Source organism: Ambystoma mexicanum, chromosome 2p, assembly GCF_040938575.1.
Source record: "Ambystoma mexicanum isolate Mex_15411 chromosome 2p, UKY_AmexF1_1, whole genome shotgun sequence".
NCBI lineage: Eukaryota > Metazoa > Chordata > Amphibia > Caudata > Ambystomatidae > Ambystoma > Ambystoma mexicanum.
The window spans coordinates 24442899-24458041 of record NC_090923.1 but is presented as its reverse complement, the minus strand read 5'-3'; the positions used below and the strand labels follow the sequence as shown (position 1 = coordinate 24458041).

Genomic DNA, 15143 nt, shown 5'->3' with positions numbered 1-15143 from the left:
TTGTTGAACATACGCCCGACTGGCACCCGTAACCGCTGGTTGCTGCCACGCAAGCGCCTGGGCACTCAGCTCATACTTGATCGGATCAACAGGGTGCAGACTCAGAGGTTGCCCTGTTGGATGATCACGCACTCACACGAAACAGACACCCTAGCCGAGTAGTTGCAAACCCATTGAGCCACTGGAACGACTCAGAGGTGGAAGCTTACTCTTGCTTCCACGGTCCCAGAGATAACCGGATCGACAGAGGGCACGATCACTGACCACTCGCCCACCTTGCCAGCATCTGCCACAGCTGACTGATACCTCAAGGGTGCCCGGACAATCGGGACACCCTCAGGCTAGATCGCAGTGGCTCACCACAAGATCAGTAGGTGTATGATTGACTGGACGCACGCTCTCAGGCTATCGACCGCGTGCAACTGACCTATACACTCTCAGCACCCCAGGGACTCCTTCCCCATCAGACACCATCGCAACACTCCTGCATACTCTAACAGACATGTCCCCTTCCAAAAATAAATCTAAGCCGTTGATAATGGAATCCTTCTCGGCAGCCAAACCCAAGCAGCAGCTGCAGCCAGAGGCCCCAACACAACAGGAGCCACCCTCCACCACGGGCAACACTAAGGACGCCCAGGTACTGCAAGCTATAGTAGCACTTAGATCGTTTTTCGACACCAAAATAGACAAGGTCAAGTCTGACATGCAATTGATGCGCCAGGATGCCCGTAACCTAACAGAGTGTGTCCACTGCAGAAGCAGGTCTACAAGAAACCACTGAGACTACGTCGGACCTGAAAGCCAGGGTCCAAGAACTGGAGAAAAAAGTGGCACGTCTCGAGGCACATTCTGATGTCTCACTTGCACCCACCATGCACCCATCGCATTTACCTAGCTGGATTAAGTACCTCACACCGGAGACTACCACAGTTTGTGTTTTGTTGTATTTTATGTTCAAATGCTACTATTGGTGAGTTATGCCGATAAAGATGCTGTGAATGTAATGTTAAGAAATGCCAATAAACAAATTTAAAAATAAATAACAGTACCAACTCCTATTACTTTTCAGAACGGGAGGAACACCATTCAAAGTTAGCAACTTATATACTTTTTAGAGGGCACAATGCAACTCAAAAGAATAACTTAAGGACACTTTGTAACAACTTCTTTCACAGAGATACAGTGACCACACTAACTCTTTCAGCAAATAAGTACTTTTTCACTTATTATACTTTGCGAGACAGAAGACTTTTCTTATCCAGTCCTTCCTTAGTCGATTGCAGGAGTTCTCTCAGAGGCAGAAGAGGGACCCTAGTGGTCTAGATGCCAGCTTTAGGCAGGTTAAGATAGGTTTCAGTTGCAGGAATGTCAACGTTCCAAAGGATATCTTCGATAAAAAGTATTCACTTTCAGAGTTAGTGTTCAGGGACTTCCGAAGAGGCTCCTGTGATGCTGGAAATGCATCAGAGGGACAGGGCGTCCGTATCCTTGTCCTTTGCTGTTTTTTACCGTGTGTTCTGAAGGGTTATCCACGCAGGATTTAATGTGGGACTCCTGGCGATGCAGCGCTCTCTTTTGGTTTGGTGTACAGACCCATGGGATACCCTTATGGCACCCATGGGTGGGGGTACAAACCTGTGCCCCTAGTGTATGTTTTCGGGCACCTGTGTGTGGCCCACAGAGCAGGTTACGGGCTGGTGGCAGCTCCGTGCTGAATTGACAGGTGCCCTGAGCATCCTCCATTTTGGGATACCCAGTCCCTATCATTGGAATCAGTAGACTCCTGATGGAGACAAGATGGCCCACATGGTTTTCCCAAAGTCCCAGGAAACACTGACTCTGTCGCTTCCCCCTGACTGGCGGTTGGGTGGAAGTTCCATATATGGTAGTGTGGGGAGGGGCCAACCACACTGGCCGTAGCCTTCCCCAACGACCGTATGTTGTGGGTACACCTGTGGGTGGGACCTGGGTGAATGGAGTGTGTGACGAATATACACTTTTTGTTGTGGATGTCTGGTATCTGGTGTTTGACACAATGACAGACAGCCCTGCCCGAAACCGGTATGAATGCAGTGTGGAGTGTTGAATGGCATGGTACTTGTCCGAATCCACATTCTGTGTTGTGAGTGTCTGGATGGAGAAGAACGGCCTGAATGCACTGTGCGCCTGATTGGCTGACTGACCCAGCAGAATGAATGGGAGATCAACTAGTATATCTGGGGGCCTCTCCCTGCTAGAAATCGTTCAGAATATGGAGTTGAAACTGACATTGAAACTGAAGCTTAACCTTGAAGCCCTACTGGAAGTGAAGTAGTGCTGTCGCTCTACTTCATCGATCTGAAAGCTGCTGTGTCTGGTTAGGCGCCATCTTCCCGAGCTACGAGGGACCATCGTGCACCGCTAACCTTCGCTGAAGCACCCTCGAAGTCAGCCTACGAAAGACTGTCAGCCGGAGACGGGGACCGCCGACGAGAAACTAAGAGAAGCACCGGACAGCCGTCCACAGTCGTCGACCAGGGTTCGCAGGTTTGCTATAACCGATGGAGGCCCGTCGAAGTTAGTTGCCCAGAAGCAGGGACTGCTTGACGCTGTGCCTTCGACGACTAGAGCCGCAACGCTCCTTTTGCCCAAGTCAAATTGAATCACGGACGCGCTCGTCCACACCGCCGACCGCCATATCCCGCTGGAGAAGGCCAGGCTGTCGACGCGCCGAGGAGCAACTGCCGGTGGGTTTCCCGCCACCCAAAGACCACAGAGTCGCCGGACGACTCAACGACCTTGCTGGGCCACAGTTCTTCACAAACTCGTTGCGGTCCTGAACTAACTTCCTTGCAGGACGTCTTCGACTCGTCGTCGCCGAGCACCGCCAGGACCAGAGCTGCTACCTCACCGCTGTTCACTCTTTTCTACGAGAGATCGACGATCCGTGGCTCCTGCTTTAAAAGGGAGCCACTCAAGAAGGATCCGTCGACGACCCTTCGTCGAACCGTGCTATTCCAGGTACACTGCAGTGGTCAAAACATTGTAGAAGGAAATAAGACTCATTGAACAATATATGGACTGGGCTTGTGGTATATCTATCTTACAGGTTGCCCAGGTGGGTGAGGGGGGGGGGGGGAAGAGGGGAAGATCTCCACACCGAGCTGTGTCTAGTAACAGGGCCAGTATTCTGCCTATTGTTCTAACCAACTGCTTTCCTCCTATGTCTATTGTTGGTTGCCTTTATTAATTTGATCGTGTGAGACATTTGACCAGAGTATAGTTGATGCACTTTAATGAGATCTAATGGTAATTGTGGTATCACTTAGAACTGTATATATTTGCCATTGTAGATTACCTGAGCACAAAGTGAGTTATTGTGATTGTGTATATAACCTTGAACCTTAATAATATAAAGACTGTTTTAACGAATAGTGTACGGACATTCCTTTGTGGGTGCTTGGCGACTACGCTGTACTTAAGAACCAGCCCGCATCACCTCCTGAGAAGCTAGGCCTTGATTGCTCGTCCATTGCTACCAACAATAGAGAATCTTGGCTTGGGTTCCTCTCCTCCACCATATAGAGAGCAGGAGTACAGACCACCCCCCCCCCCTTACAGTCTTTACAGCTCTCTATGTGCATTCCAGTATTAGGCATGGGCAAGAGGCATGGGAAAACTACCAACCACACACTGCACCCACTCAGCCTCACAGGATGCACACCAGACTTCGGGTAAGTATTACCCAAGCCCATACAGAACCTTAGGAGAAAAGAAGAGCTTTGGAGTGGATGCCTTCAGGATTCAGCAGCACAGGACCTGGTCCCTAGATTCTTGACCTGGAGACAAAAGAACTGGACACTGGGTGGGAATTTGCAGCAGCAGTCCTCAGTGGACACTTCCGGCAAAGCTTCTTCACAGATTGTCGTGGCTCTGAATTTGCCGCCTTTTTACAGCAGCCAGATGAAGAACTAATTTCACTGCTCAGATTCTCTTCACTCTCTCGGTCCTGCCCTCGGGTTGAGGGGACTTCAGAGATTTGAATCTTTTCTCGGGAAAGCCACGAGGGGGCCACCAATGTTTCAGACGGATTCGGACTTCAGAAGACAATGAACCCACCTCACAATAGCTAGAGGTCCCAAGGTATTGGGGGTTTTGCAGCCCAGCAAGGTCGCAGCATGTGAGGGATGGCTCAAAACGCAGGTCTTCTTGAGACTAGTGGGTCCCACCAGTCTCTGGGTAGGAGTCATCGCATTTGGGACCCACAGATCGACTGGAAGGAAGGGTCACATCAGGTTCCGGTTACACAGAAGGCTCTGCAGTCACTGGAAATCGCTACATACATCCTTCCTTCATCTTCCTGTTTGGTTTTTACGCTTCAGTGGTCAACCGGTCAGCAGATTTCAGGATCAGAGTATTTATCAGGAGCTACAGCAAAACATCTGCTATCTCTCCTCACAGGTTGCAGAAAGGGGCAGTCTGGCTGTCCAATCAGGACAGCCAGCCCCCCATTGAGACTGGGCCCCTTTCAGGCAAGGTGAAGGACAAAGGCCTGCAGAGTTTTGGACGCCTGCCTCGTTTCCTGCACTCTGGTGCCTGGGCAGGGTATACAAAGTATTACTGTTGAAGACAAAAATTCCACTCAGGTCTTGCCGTGGCTTTTTTTCTTCTTTTTCTTTATTTTGCATACATTCCATCCCATCACAGTATCACAATTATTATGCTGTGTCAACCCATTTTGTTAACCCCACTCCTCCCCCACCAATGCTCCCCGGAAATAACCAAAACAAACTAATAACGCACGACTTACAGTCCACAGGAGTCCCACCAGGGCCCCTCTCCTCCACCTCCAGTCCAGTACATCCCGCCTTCTATACCATCCAATCATCTCCTCCAAGTCCTACCACTCCCTCCATCCCACCGCACCCAACCAGGGGGTTCAGGGAGGTTTATCGTCTGGTGAGCTAAACAATGCGTGCACAAAGGCATTCCAGGCCACTACATTCTCCGAACTTTCCAGTCTTCGATCCACAAGCCTAATACCACACTGCGGCTTTGACAACGGACCAACATTACAGATCTTCCCACCACCTTCGTATGCATGGACCTTCCTGTGATTTCCATGCTATGGGCAATCCTTTTTGCTAACACCCAGGCTAGGTCCATCAATCTTTTCGATGGTTTGGCACTCTTGGGGTGTGTAAACAACCCAAGCAAACAAGCCTCCGACAACCAGACATACCTTGTTACCCCACCTATCCTGAGCCTTAGTTCCATCTTTCGCCAGAACCCCTGAATCACTTGGCATGTCCAGAAGATGTGCACCATGTCTGGCCCACCTTCGCCACACCCTCACCCCTGAGCCTAGAAATTGGGAGATACAGTGTGGAGACATAGGCCCTGTGAAGCACAGAACTGGTCAGCTTCAGCCTAGTATCCTTGTGACTTTAATATCTAACAGTGCCATAGGCCATTCAGATTCTGTGAGCTCTCTATGTCCAACTCCCATTTGCACCTCCCTTTGGTGTTATCCTTCTGTAATGGTGCTAGCAGCCCCAGACACAATCTGGACACACCATGTCCTCCGCCCGATACGTCATACAGCAGTCCAAGTATGCTATCCTCCTCCGCACCTCATGTGCCATTTTGAAATATGCAAAAAGCTGTCCTTTCTGTACTCCAAACCCTTCCATCTCTTCAAAGTCCAGGAGCCCCGCCGGGGAGAGCAAATCCCTGACCGTCCCTAGCCCTTTGTCCTCCAACTGCGACCTGATCAGCACTAGGTCTGCAGGGTCTCTTCCATAAATTGCTGCCAGGGGTATTTGAGGAGAGTAGGGTGCTCCCAATTTTATCAGCACCTTAGGTCCTGGTACAGATCTTCCTACCCAACTGTAAGAGACAAGGGGTTTGGGGGGGATGAGGGTGGGGTGAAGGGGGGGACCCGATTCTGTACCTCCCCAACCACAACACCTCCCTCAATAAATAGGGTGCCGTCCCCGCTCAGGGGAGTGCATGCTCCACTGTTTCTATATCAGCCAACCAGCCCGCTACGTGTTGCAGCAGTCCTGCTAAATAATAGAGCTCAAAATGCGGGAGCCGTACTCCTCCATCTTCATAGTCCCTACATACGTGTCTAGGGCCAACCTGCGCCTGCCAGATCCCCATATGTAGCTCCCTGTTACTGTACACAACTCCCTGAAGAAAGACTTCAGAATGAGATGTGGAACATTCAGGAAGTGATACAAGAGTCGGGGGGAGGGTGACAATTTTCAGTAACGTAATTCTGCCCATCACCGAAAGGGGTAGCTTCTCTTCGTATCGTATCTTCGTATCATGGTAAATATTAACCCCTAGATATCTGAATGCCTGTATTCTCCAGTGCAGCCTGAGGCTCAGAAGCTTGGATTCCTCCACTCCAACCCATCCTGCTAACGGAAATATTGAATTGAAATTTTATTTATATCACGCTCGTACACAAGAGTTTCAGAGCGCGAATTGTAGGATTTTGTCCTAGTGATCAATATTACCAACAGTGTCGCAAAGTTATCTAGCATATCCATGTAAGATGCTATATTATCTTCTGGGCTGCACACTTATAACATACCGTCTGCGTATAACGAGACCCCATAGTGTACCCCATCCACCAGGAGTCCTGTGTCCCTAAACACCCGCTTAGAAATACTGCTAGCTACTCCAGGGCCAAGACATACAGCATAGGGGACAGTGGGCATCCCCGTTTTGTGCCTCTTCATATAGAAAACTGCCACGATATGCATTTGCCTATCCACACCCTCGCTAGCGGCGTACAATAAAGCATCCACACCCACCCCATACACCCCTCTCGTACTCCAAAGCTTTCTAAAAAGGTGGCATGCAACCATTCCCACCTAACTGAGTCGATTGCCCCGACTGCATCTACCCTCTTTAGTCTATCCGCTAAGACTGCCGTGAGGATTCTGCAGTGCTAATTAAAGATATTGGGCGATACGATTTGCAATGCTGCACCGCTCTCCCTGGCTTCAAGATTGGGATAAAAGAATCTTCCAAGCTGCGGTGTAGTCGTCGTTGGGTAAGATTTGCACAGAACTGGTAATACTCCTACGTCCCGTCCCCTTTCCTCCATACTTATGGGGACATTCCTCTGTCCTGTGGGACAGGACCGGAGCACTTTGTAAAAAGCATAACATTTTTCAAAAATGTGTCATTCTCTTTTTACGCGGGGTTCTGCACGCAGCCGTAACCCCGCCCTCCTTAGCTCCGCCCAGCACATCGCCCATCGGTCCTTTTCTCCGCAAGTCGGGACTGGACGCACTTGCATCTTTTGGAGATTTTTTCCTTCCAGTGTCTTTCTCTCCTGCTCCGGCTTAGCGGTCGTGTAGTAGTCCGACTATGCCGTTTCAGTTAGATGTTCCTAATTGTTCTTCCTGCGATCGATGCTTCGCCAGGGCGGATCCCCATCCTCTTTGTTTAGAGTGTTTGGGTCCGGACCACCGTTGGGACTCATGCTTCTACTGAGATTCCCTTTCGGTCCGGGCGCTTCAACGTCGTCTGGAGCAGTGGGAGGAGGTGTTTCAGCGCACTCCTCCTCCGCATTTTCGAAGTTTCATCGACGAAAAGAGATACCCGGTAAGTTCTTTACTTCTTAGAGCACCACAGCCGGGGGACTCCTTCCCGGGGTCTTCCCGGTCCGGTAGAAGCTTTAAAAACTCTGTTAGCGGGGTTTACCCTGAGGTTCCTTCTAGGCCTAAAAAGTGTACCAGAGTTTTCTCCGAGGGCCTCCGTAAGGGGCCCAATGACATCGGATTACAATCTGAGGCCCCTCCTGTGGGGGCTGTTTGTGGGCCCAGTTCTACTGTGGCGGTGGGTACCGGAGCTTGCTTCGAGGTCTCATTGTCTGGAGCTTACCATACAGACACTGGGGTACACCCTGAGGCCTCTGCGGACGTTTTCTGTACCAAACTAAGGTTCGAGGCCCCTCGTGAGGGGAATTTTACCGGGCTCGGGTCCAAGGTTCCTCGGTTGGAGGCTAAGGTGACCGACAGTTCTGAGAGGCCTGTAAAGGTCTTGTCGGTGAGGTGTACTCCTCATCGCTCCTGCTCGGGCAGTGACCAGTTCTGTTGAGGGGGCACAGAGTGAGGTCTCTGACTGGAATCCCTCCGTTAGCGGCGTGGTCGAGGTCCCTCCATTGGAGGCTAATTTGGCTGATAGCATCTCAGAAACATCCTAGGCCACACAACCAGCTCTGCCGATGTTCCTTGTGTCATGGTTAAAATGAAGACCACTGACTCACTCCCACATGTGTCGCAGTTCTCCTCAGGTGCTAGGAAAATGTTGGCTGTACCCGCCAAGTCTAGGGTGGCCATTTTGGATACCTCCCTTACAACTACACCATCAGCGCTAGGTGTGGGCTTTTCAGGTGATCATCGTTTTCCTTGTGCGCATCCTTTTCGTCCAGTATATGACTGGAACGCTCGGATGCCTTTACCACACCCCGTCTCGCTCCCTGCGGCATCTGCACCCTTGATCTACGTTAATTCGAGTGAAGGGCCTTCTTGGCAGCCCTCTCCCTTACGCCCCTGGAGCTACTCCGCTCATGAGAGGCCTCCTCCGGTCACGCCTAAACTGTCGGCGAAGGACGCTTTTTTTCAGAAAATTTCAAAGGCTTATGCAATTTCCGAGGTTTGTTTAGGGAAATATGCCCCCCTGCGCCGTCGGTTCCAGTCGCAGCACCAGTGATTCCGCCAGCTCCGCCTCTACCGGCCAGCCCGCCACCAGCTCTCCCTCCCTTGCCTCCCTGGTCTCCAGTGGACAAATCTTCAGCAGAGCCAGATGCGACGAAGCTTGACCCGGATGTGTAGGATGACACACAGGGGGGGGTGGGGGAGGGGAATCAGGACAGCGAGAAGCAGCCCCACTCTGTTAGAGCCTTCCATGACCGTGTGATGGACATGATGTGTCTTCTGGATGTTCCAGTACCCGAGGCACCCGCTCCCCAGGAAGGGGTGCTTTCTGGGGCATTCACCTTGTCACCTCGTTCTTCCAGAAGGACGTTTTGGCCGAGGTCCGAAAGGTCTGGGATAAACCACACTCTGGACTAATTGTTAAAAGATTGACGCTCGTTATAGGCTTTATTCTTCTGAAGAGGTAGCCTTAGCGTCTTGTCCGGCCCCTTCCTCCACGGTGGTGGCAGCTGCCACGTTACAATCCAGACCGGCTTCAGCGTCATCTACAACGGCAGCCCAGGTTCTGGCCAAAGAGGACAAGATTCTGGACTTTTTGGGGAAGAAGATCTTTGCTAATTCAGCCCTGCAGTTGCATCAAGCGAACGCGGAACTTGTGTTAGCGGGGGCGAATATGAAAATGTGGAAAGGTCTGACGGAATTTGAGCAATTCATTCTCGCAGATAAACTATTTTAAAGCGGGTTTGTCAGATGCTAGGGTTCTGGCGCAGGATATGCTTGAGGCTGCGGCGCATCATGTCGACACCTCGACTCGGGGCCTCATGCTTGGCGTGGACACCTCATCAGGCTTGGCTTCATGCCACAACATTTTCTAAGGAGGTGCAGGATAAAGTTCTGGACCTGCCTTTTGACGGCAAAGAGATTTTTCATTCATCCACAGATGTTTAACTGACCAAGACGAAGGACAGCACTCAGACTGTCAAGTCCTTGTCCGTCCTGGTGAGGAAGTCTTCGCAGCCTCGCCCTTCCTCTGGTTTTCGGGGGTTTCTGGATCGGAAGACCCATAGGGTCGATACTCCAACAGGAAACTCCCGTCAGCGTCAGCAACGGGGCCGGTTTTTATCTCGCTCCTCAGCCGTCTCCTCAGGTTCGGGTGGTACAGCCACCGAAAAACCAGCTAAATTAGGTTTTCCGGCGCTCAAACGAGACCCCGGTGGGAGGGCGCATTGTGTCTCGCTGGGAGGCGTGGCAGACCATACCGAGGACCTGTGGGTCTTGTCAGTTGCTCAGGCGGGCTTCTGCTTGCCCCTGCCCCCTACCCTTCATTCCTCCCTTCTAGCAGTCGGGATCGCCCTCCCTCAGAGCCGAGATTCAGAAGCTTCTGGATCTCAGGGCGGTGGAACGAGTTCCCCTAGGGGAGGGAGGGCTTCTACTCCCAGCTGTTTACGGTGCCCAAACCCAACCAGGCTGGCCTGCACACCATCCAAGACCTTTCCCAGTTCGATCTCTCTCTACCCCAAGAGAAATTCAAGATGTTCACGCCCTGTCAGATAAAGTCCTCTTTGCAGATGGGCGACTGGCTCAGCATGGTGGACCTTCAGGATGCTTATATGCATATCCTTATTTGGAGTCTGCATCAGAAAAATACCTACGGTTTTCCATGGGGGAGAAGCATTTCCAGTTTCGGGTGCTCCCGTTTGGCCTCAGCTCGGCACTGCGAGTCTTTACGAAGATGAGGTCGGTCAGCGCAGCTTATCTTCGGCTACAGGGTATCCATGTGTATCCGTATTTGGAAGATTGGCTGCTGCGCAGTCCTTGTCCTCGGTCAGCCTCGAACAACCTTCAGTCTCTCCTCCAGCTCCTGTTGCATCTTGCGCTGTTGGTGAACTGGCGGAAATCCTCCATGATGGTCTCTCGGGACGTGATTTTCCTGGGTTTTCGTTGGAACATGATCAACTGCAGAGTATACCTGACCGTGGACAGAATGGTGGATCTGTTGGCCACGTGTCAGGTGTTTACGCGGGCAGAGAGCATGTCGGCCTGGTGGTTCCAGAGGCTTCTGGGCCTCATGGCCTTGTGTGTGTTGGCTCTTCCTCGACTCAAGAGGAGGACGAAGATGATGGCTCTACGGAGCTCTTGGCACCAAGCAGTGGATCCAGATTCCAAAATGATACTGGTTCCACCTTTCATGAGGGCGGACCTCTTGTGGTGGTCGTCTCTAAGCAATTTGTCGGTGGGTGCGGCTTTTCAACACCGCTGACCGCTATTGACGGTCACGACGGACTCCTCCCTTCTGGGTTGGGGTGCAACATTGGATCTTCTTCAGGTTTCCGATCTCTGGTCGCTGCAGGACAAACAGCTTCATATAAATCACTTGGAGCTCCTGGCGATATTCCTGGCGCTGAAAGCGTTCAAGCCTGTCAATGTCAACAGGGTAGTCCGGATCCGCACGGACAATGTGGTGTCCATGTTTTATATCAACAAGCAGGGGGGTACCAAGTCCCCTCCCCTTGTGGATCTTGCCATTCAGATTTGGGAATGCACTGTTCAGCAGGGGGGGGGGGGGGTACCATGTCCCCTCCCCTTGTGGATCTTGCCATACAGATTTGGGAATGCGCTGTTCAGCATGGCATCTAGCTGGTGGCACTACACATTCCGGGCCAGGTGAATGTTACTGCAGATGCCTTCAGCCAATGAACAATGGTCAGCTACGAGTGGGAACTTAACACTGAGGTCCTCTTACAAATCTTCCATTGTTGGGGCACTCCAGAAGTGAACCTCTTCGCAACGTCGACAAACAGAAAACTTCCCCTGTATGCCTCCAGAAACGGGCTGGGAGCCTCCTCTCTGGGAGATGCTCTGAGATTCCCTGGCAAAACATGAGGGCCTATGCTTTTCCGCCTCTGCTTCATCGGGCGCTTTGCAAGCTGAGGGGCACGGTGAATTGTTCTCTTCTGTTCATAGCACCGTGGTTTTCCGGCCAGGTTTTGGTTTTCAGAGCTTCATCATCTATCGGTGTGTGCACCGATCAGGCTTCCGTTGGTTCCCAACCTGCTTCACCAGAGCGATCGGCAGTTGTGGCACCCCTCCCCACAATCGTTCAACTTGGCGGCATGGTGCCAGAGTTCAGATCCTTAGAGCGCCTCAATTTGTCTTCAGATAACATATGCATTATTCTGGCGGCCAGGAAGCCCTCAACGAGATCTCAGTATAAAAGTAAATGGCTACAGTCCTGCCACTGGTGTTTGGCTAGGCAGCTGGACCCAGGGAGACTACGATCGACACAGTGCTGTCCTTTGTCTCACATCTGGCAGAGTCGGGCATTCATGTCTTGTCCTGCACGACTTATCTGTCAGCTATTGGCTCTTACCTGTCCGCAGATCAGTGCTCTTTTTTGCTGTCAAATCCAATAGTTAAAAAAGACACTTTGCGGGCCTCATGCACCTTTACCCTCCTGTTTGCCAACCGCATCCAACGTGGGATCTGAATGTGGTCCTTACGGTCTTGTGCCATAAGCCTTTTGAGCCCACGGCTACGGTAGACCTTAAGTACCTTTCGTGGAAAGTGTCCTTCTTGGTGGCTGTGACTTCGGCAAGGCAGGTGAGTGAGCTCCAGGCCTTGTCGGTGGAGCATCCCTTTCTGGTTTTTCTTAAGGATAAGGTTGTGCCGAGGACGAATCCTTCCTTCCAAAAGTGGTCACATACTTCCTCCCCCTGCATTACATGAAAGTTGGCGAGTCCAGATCATAACAGCTTTCAATTCCTTCTTGTGCTGGATCTTTTTCATACATACAAGGGCATCAGCTAAATTCACTCACAAGTCATTGTAATGTATCCACAATTGTTTACAAGAAAAGGGTGAAATCAACACATCACCTGCTACCAGCATCCTTTTACACTGAAGTCATTTTTTAATGGTGGTTTTGTGTTTTTAACAATCGGTAATCATCACACACAATTTTAGTTCAAGAAAGTTGAGCCTTTATAGTAGCTAACTGTAGACCTCGGTCCATACGAAATTAGTCCATCAACCAATTGGGAGTCTATTCACTGCACAAATACATCTACATTATTGAAGTCAAGTAATTTATTCCAGCCCGAATTTCACATGAGATGAATGTAATGAATGTATTTGACCATTATATACAAATAGTTAAGGACAAATGTCCTTAAAGCGCTGGCTACTTCAGATGTGAATAAAGAATACAAATAACTTTGGATTAACTATAAGAACATATATATGCTTTCTTTAACGTTTAGTGGTTCTCTTACTTACTTCCCCTTCTGGAGTGGTTCCTTGATTATCCAGAGCATCATCCTCTTCCTCGTCATCTTCACAGTCGCCTTTCTGAATAAATTCATTCTTCGTGCGCATATACAAATCCCAGAGCTTACACGCAGCCTTATACTCAGGCGAATCTGGCTGTAGACCAACAATATAGAAAAATGGGTCCAGATAATTCAATTCACAGTTGTGTTCCAATATTAATATTTTGTAAAAACAAATGATATTAGCACCTGGAGATCATTAATGACCTCCTCTCAACCAATCAGTGTGTTTAGAATGCAGTCAATAATTACTGGTACTGACTGCATTCTGTCCACAAAAGCAAAAAGGAAAACAAAGCAACCATTTTTTTTTCTTTACAAGACACCTCTTCTCTCTGATTACTTTTGTTTTTGTGCTGCAACATCCTATTTAACAGACCAAAGAGAAAGCTACAACATGAGAAAATGCTTTCACTTTCTTACGGAGAAACCATTTCGTTTTACATGACACCTAATGCCATCTAGTTTAACCAAGTTTGCAATGAATTGCTTATTGCATGAAGACAACCATGTTATTTAAATGCTACAAAAACATTTAATTCACAGACTCAATCTAATCTGTTCAGTATTAAAAATAATGTTTTTACTTCATATATTGCGGTTACCATTACATGCAATTGCCTTATCGGTCTATAAGCCTATATGAAACGAGCAGAAATGCAGAGTCAACCTCCAAACCAGTTACCTGGAATGTCGGAGAATCTTGGTCAACTCGTTCGCAAAATGCCAACAGCTGCACACAGCAATTTATTCCGCGTACTTACATTTAACAAAGAGTACCACCTGCCGCAAACCTTGGCCGAAGTGCTGGTGTGCAATATTAAAGCAAAAATAACTTTCAAATACCACGCCCACCCCAGTTCAGCTATTCAGTCAGCAGAAAGGTCCCAACCAGCGTCACAAACCATGCAACCTACACGTCTAATGGATTACATGTGGGCATTTAAGAAAAATGGATGTTCGATTTAGCAATTTCATGAAATCTGTCGTAACTGAAATACCGATCAACCAGAAATGCATACAGGACTCCAACGCAGACCTGTTCTCACCTTAAAATATGCCTTTGCATTGCGAAACAGCAGCTGAAAATCTGCAGTGAGCGAATTGACTTCATCGTACTCTTCCATCTTCAGCTTCTGCTGGATTTTCATTAAATCAATGGGCTGGGAAACCACTTCATAATACTCGGGCTGATTTCTGCTGGCGCACAAATCAAAAAGGGAGTTTAAGCCGGAAGAAGCTAGCAGCAGAAATCATTTCTAAACTAGGTGATCAGAGACATATAAACAGCCTGAATTCCATCTAAGGACACTTTTTTCCCCCTCCTGCGACATTGGCAAATGTATTCAATGCATGGAAAGGTAAACGTTTTTTAAATTAAAGCACAGTTCTGTTTTAGGGATTAAGGCTTCGCCGACATTTTCAAAACAAATGGCCTTGATTGCTTTACTTGTGCAGCAATGTCAAGCTCTTTCCTTGTGTAAAGGTGTATCATTGATCCAAATGACAAGTAGCAAGAGCAACGAAATGAAAGATGGAAGGGAGGAAACTGAAATAGCAAATTAAACAAGAAAAGTGTGTTTTAGAGCAGTAGGTTGACGAGGCAGGGCTCAGAAAGTCTTGCATCTTAACAGCACGGGGGGCCGTTAAACAAAAGGACTGACAAGCACTCTGCGTACGTACAAGTACTTCATTGGCAGCTCTCAGACTATGCTCATCTGAACAGCAACAACAAACAATATCATTCTTATTAAATGCAATTCGGTAAAATGAGACACTCTTCTATTAGGTTACTCAGTACATGACATACTGTGATGAATCTGTAATGATTGCTCCCAGAATCCTGGCCTGGAACCCTTCTCATTGTGGCCAGGAAAAGGCAGATGCTTCCGGCTCTGGGGGTAGTGTACTGCAGGAATAGAGTTATGTAGGATTTCCACAGAGCTGGTAAATCTTCCTTTCCTGATTCAACTCCAGAACTTTTTGCATTTCTAGTGGGATATTTTTCATTAATACCTCAATGAGTGGGAACCTTTTTCCACACTCACCTGTCTTTAACTCTTTTTATGGGTGTCATTTTTAAGACTCTCCATAGTGTCTTTTTAAAGTTATCATGTCTAACAACTTATTGGCAATAAGTGCCTGTTGTTGC

At 49.2% G+C, this 15143-nt stretch overlaps 1 protein-coding gene across 10 annotated transcripts in view; it reads right to left on the bottom strand.

Annotated features, from left to right (window-relative positions):
- Window positions 1-15143, bottom strand: part of PBRM1 (polybromo 1) — a 1258882-nt gene that overhangs the window by 1155555 nt on the left and 88184 nt on the right. For 5 of the 10 annotated variants that reach the window (XM_069643172.1, XM_069643175.1, XM_069643176.1 and 2 more), the window contains exons 4-5: window positions 14041-14191; window positions 12939-13085 (exon numbers count right to left, since the gene is read on the bottom strand). In XM_069643172.1, the coding sequence (XP_069499273.1) occupies window positions 12939-13085; window positions 14041-14191 (298 nt within the window). The remainder of the gene's footprint in view (window positions 1-12938; window positions 13086-14040; window positions 14192-15143) is intronic. The other 5 variants (XM_069643174.1, XM_069643179.1, XM_069643180.1 and 2 more) reach the window with 1 other exon arrangement.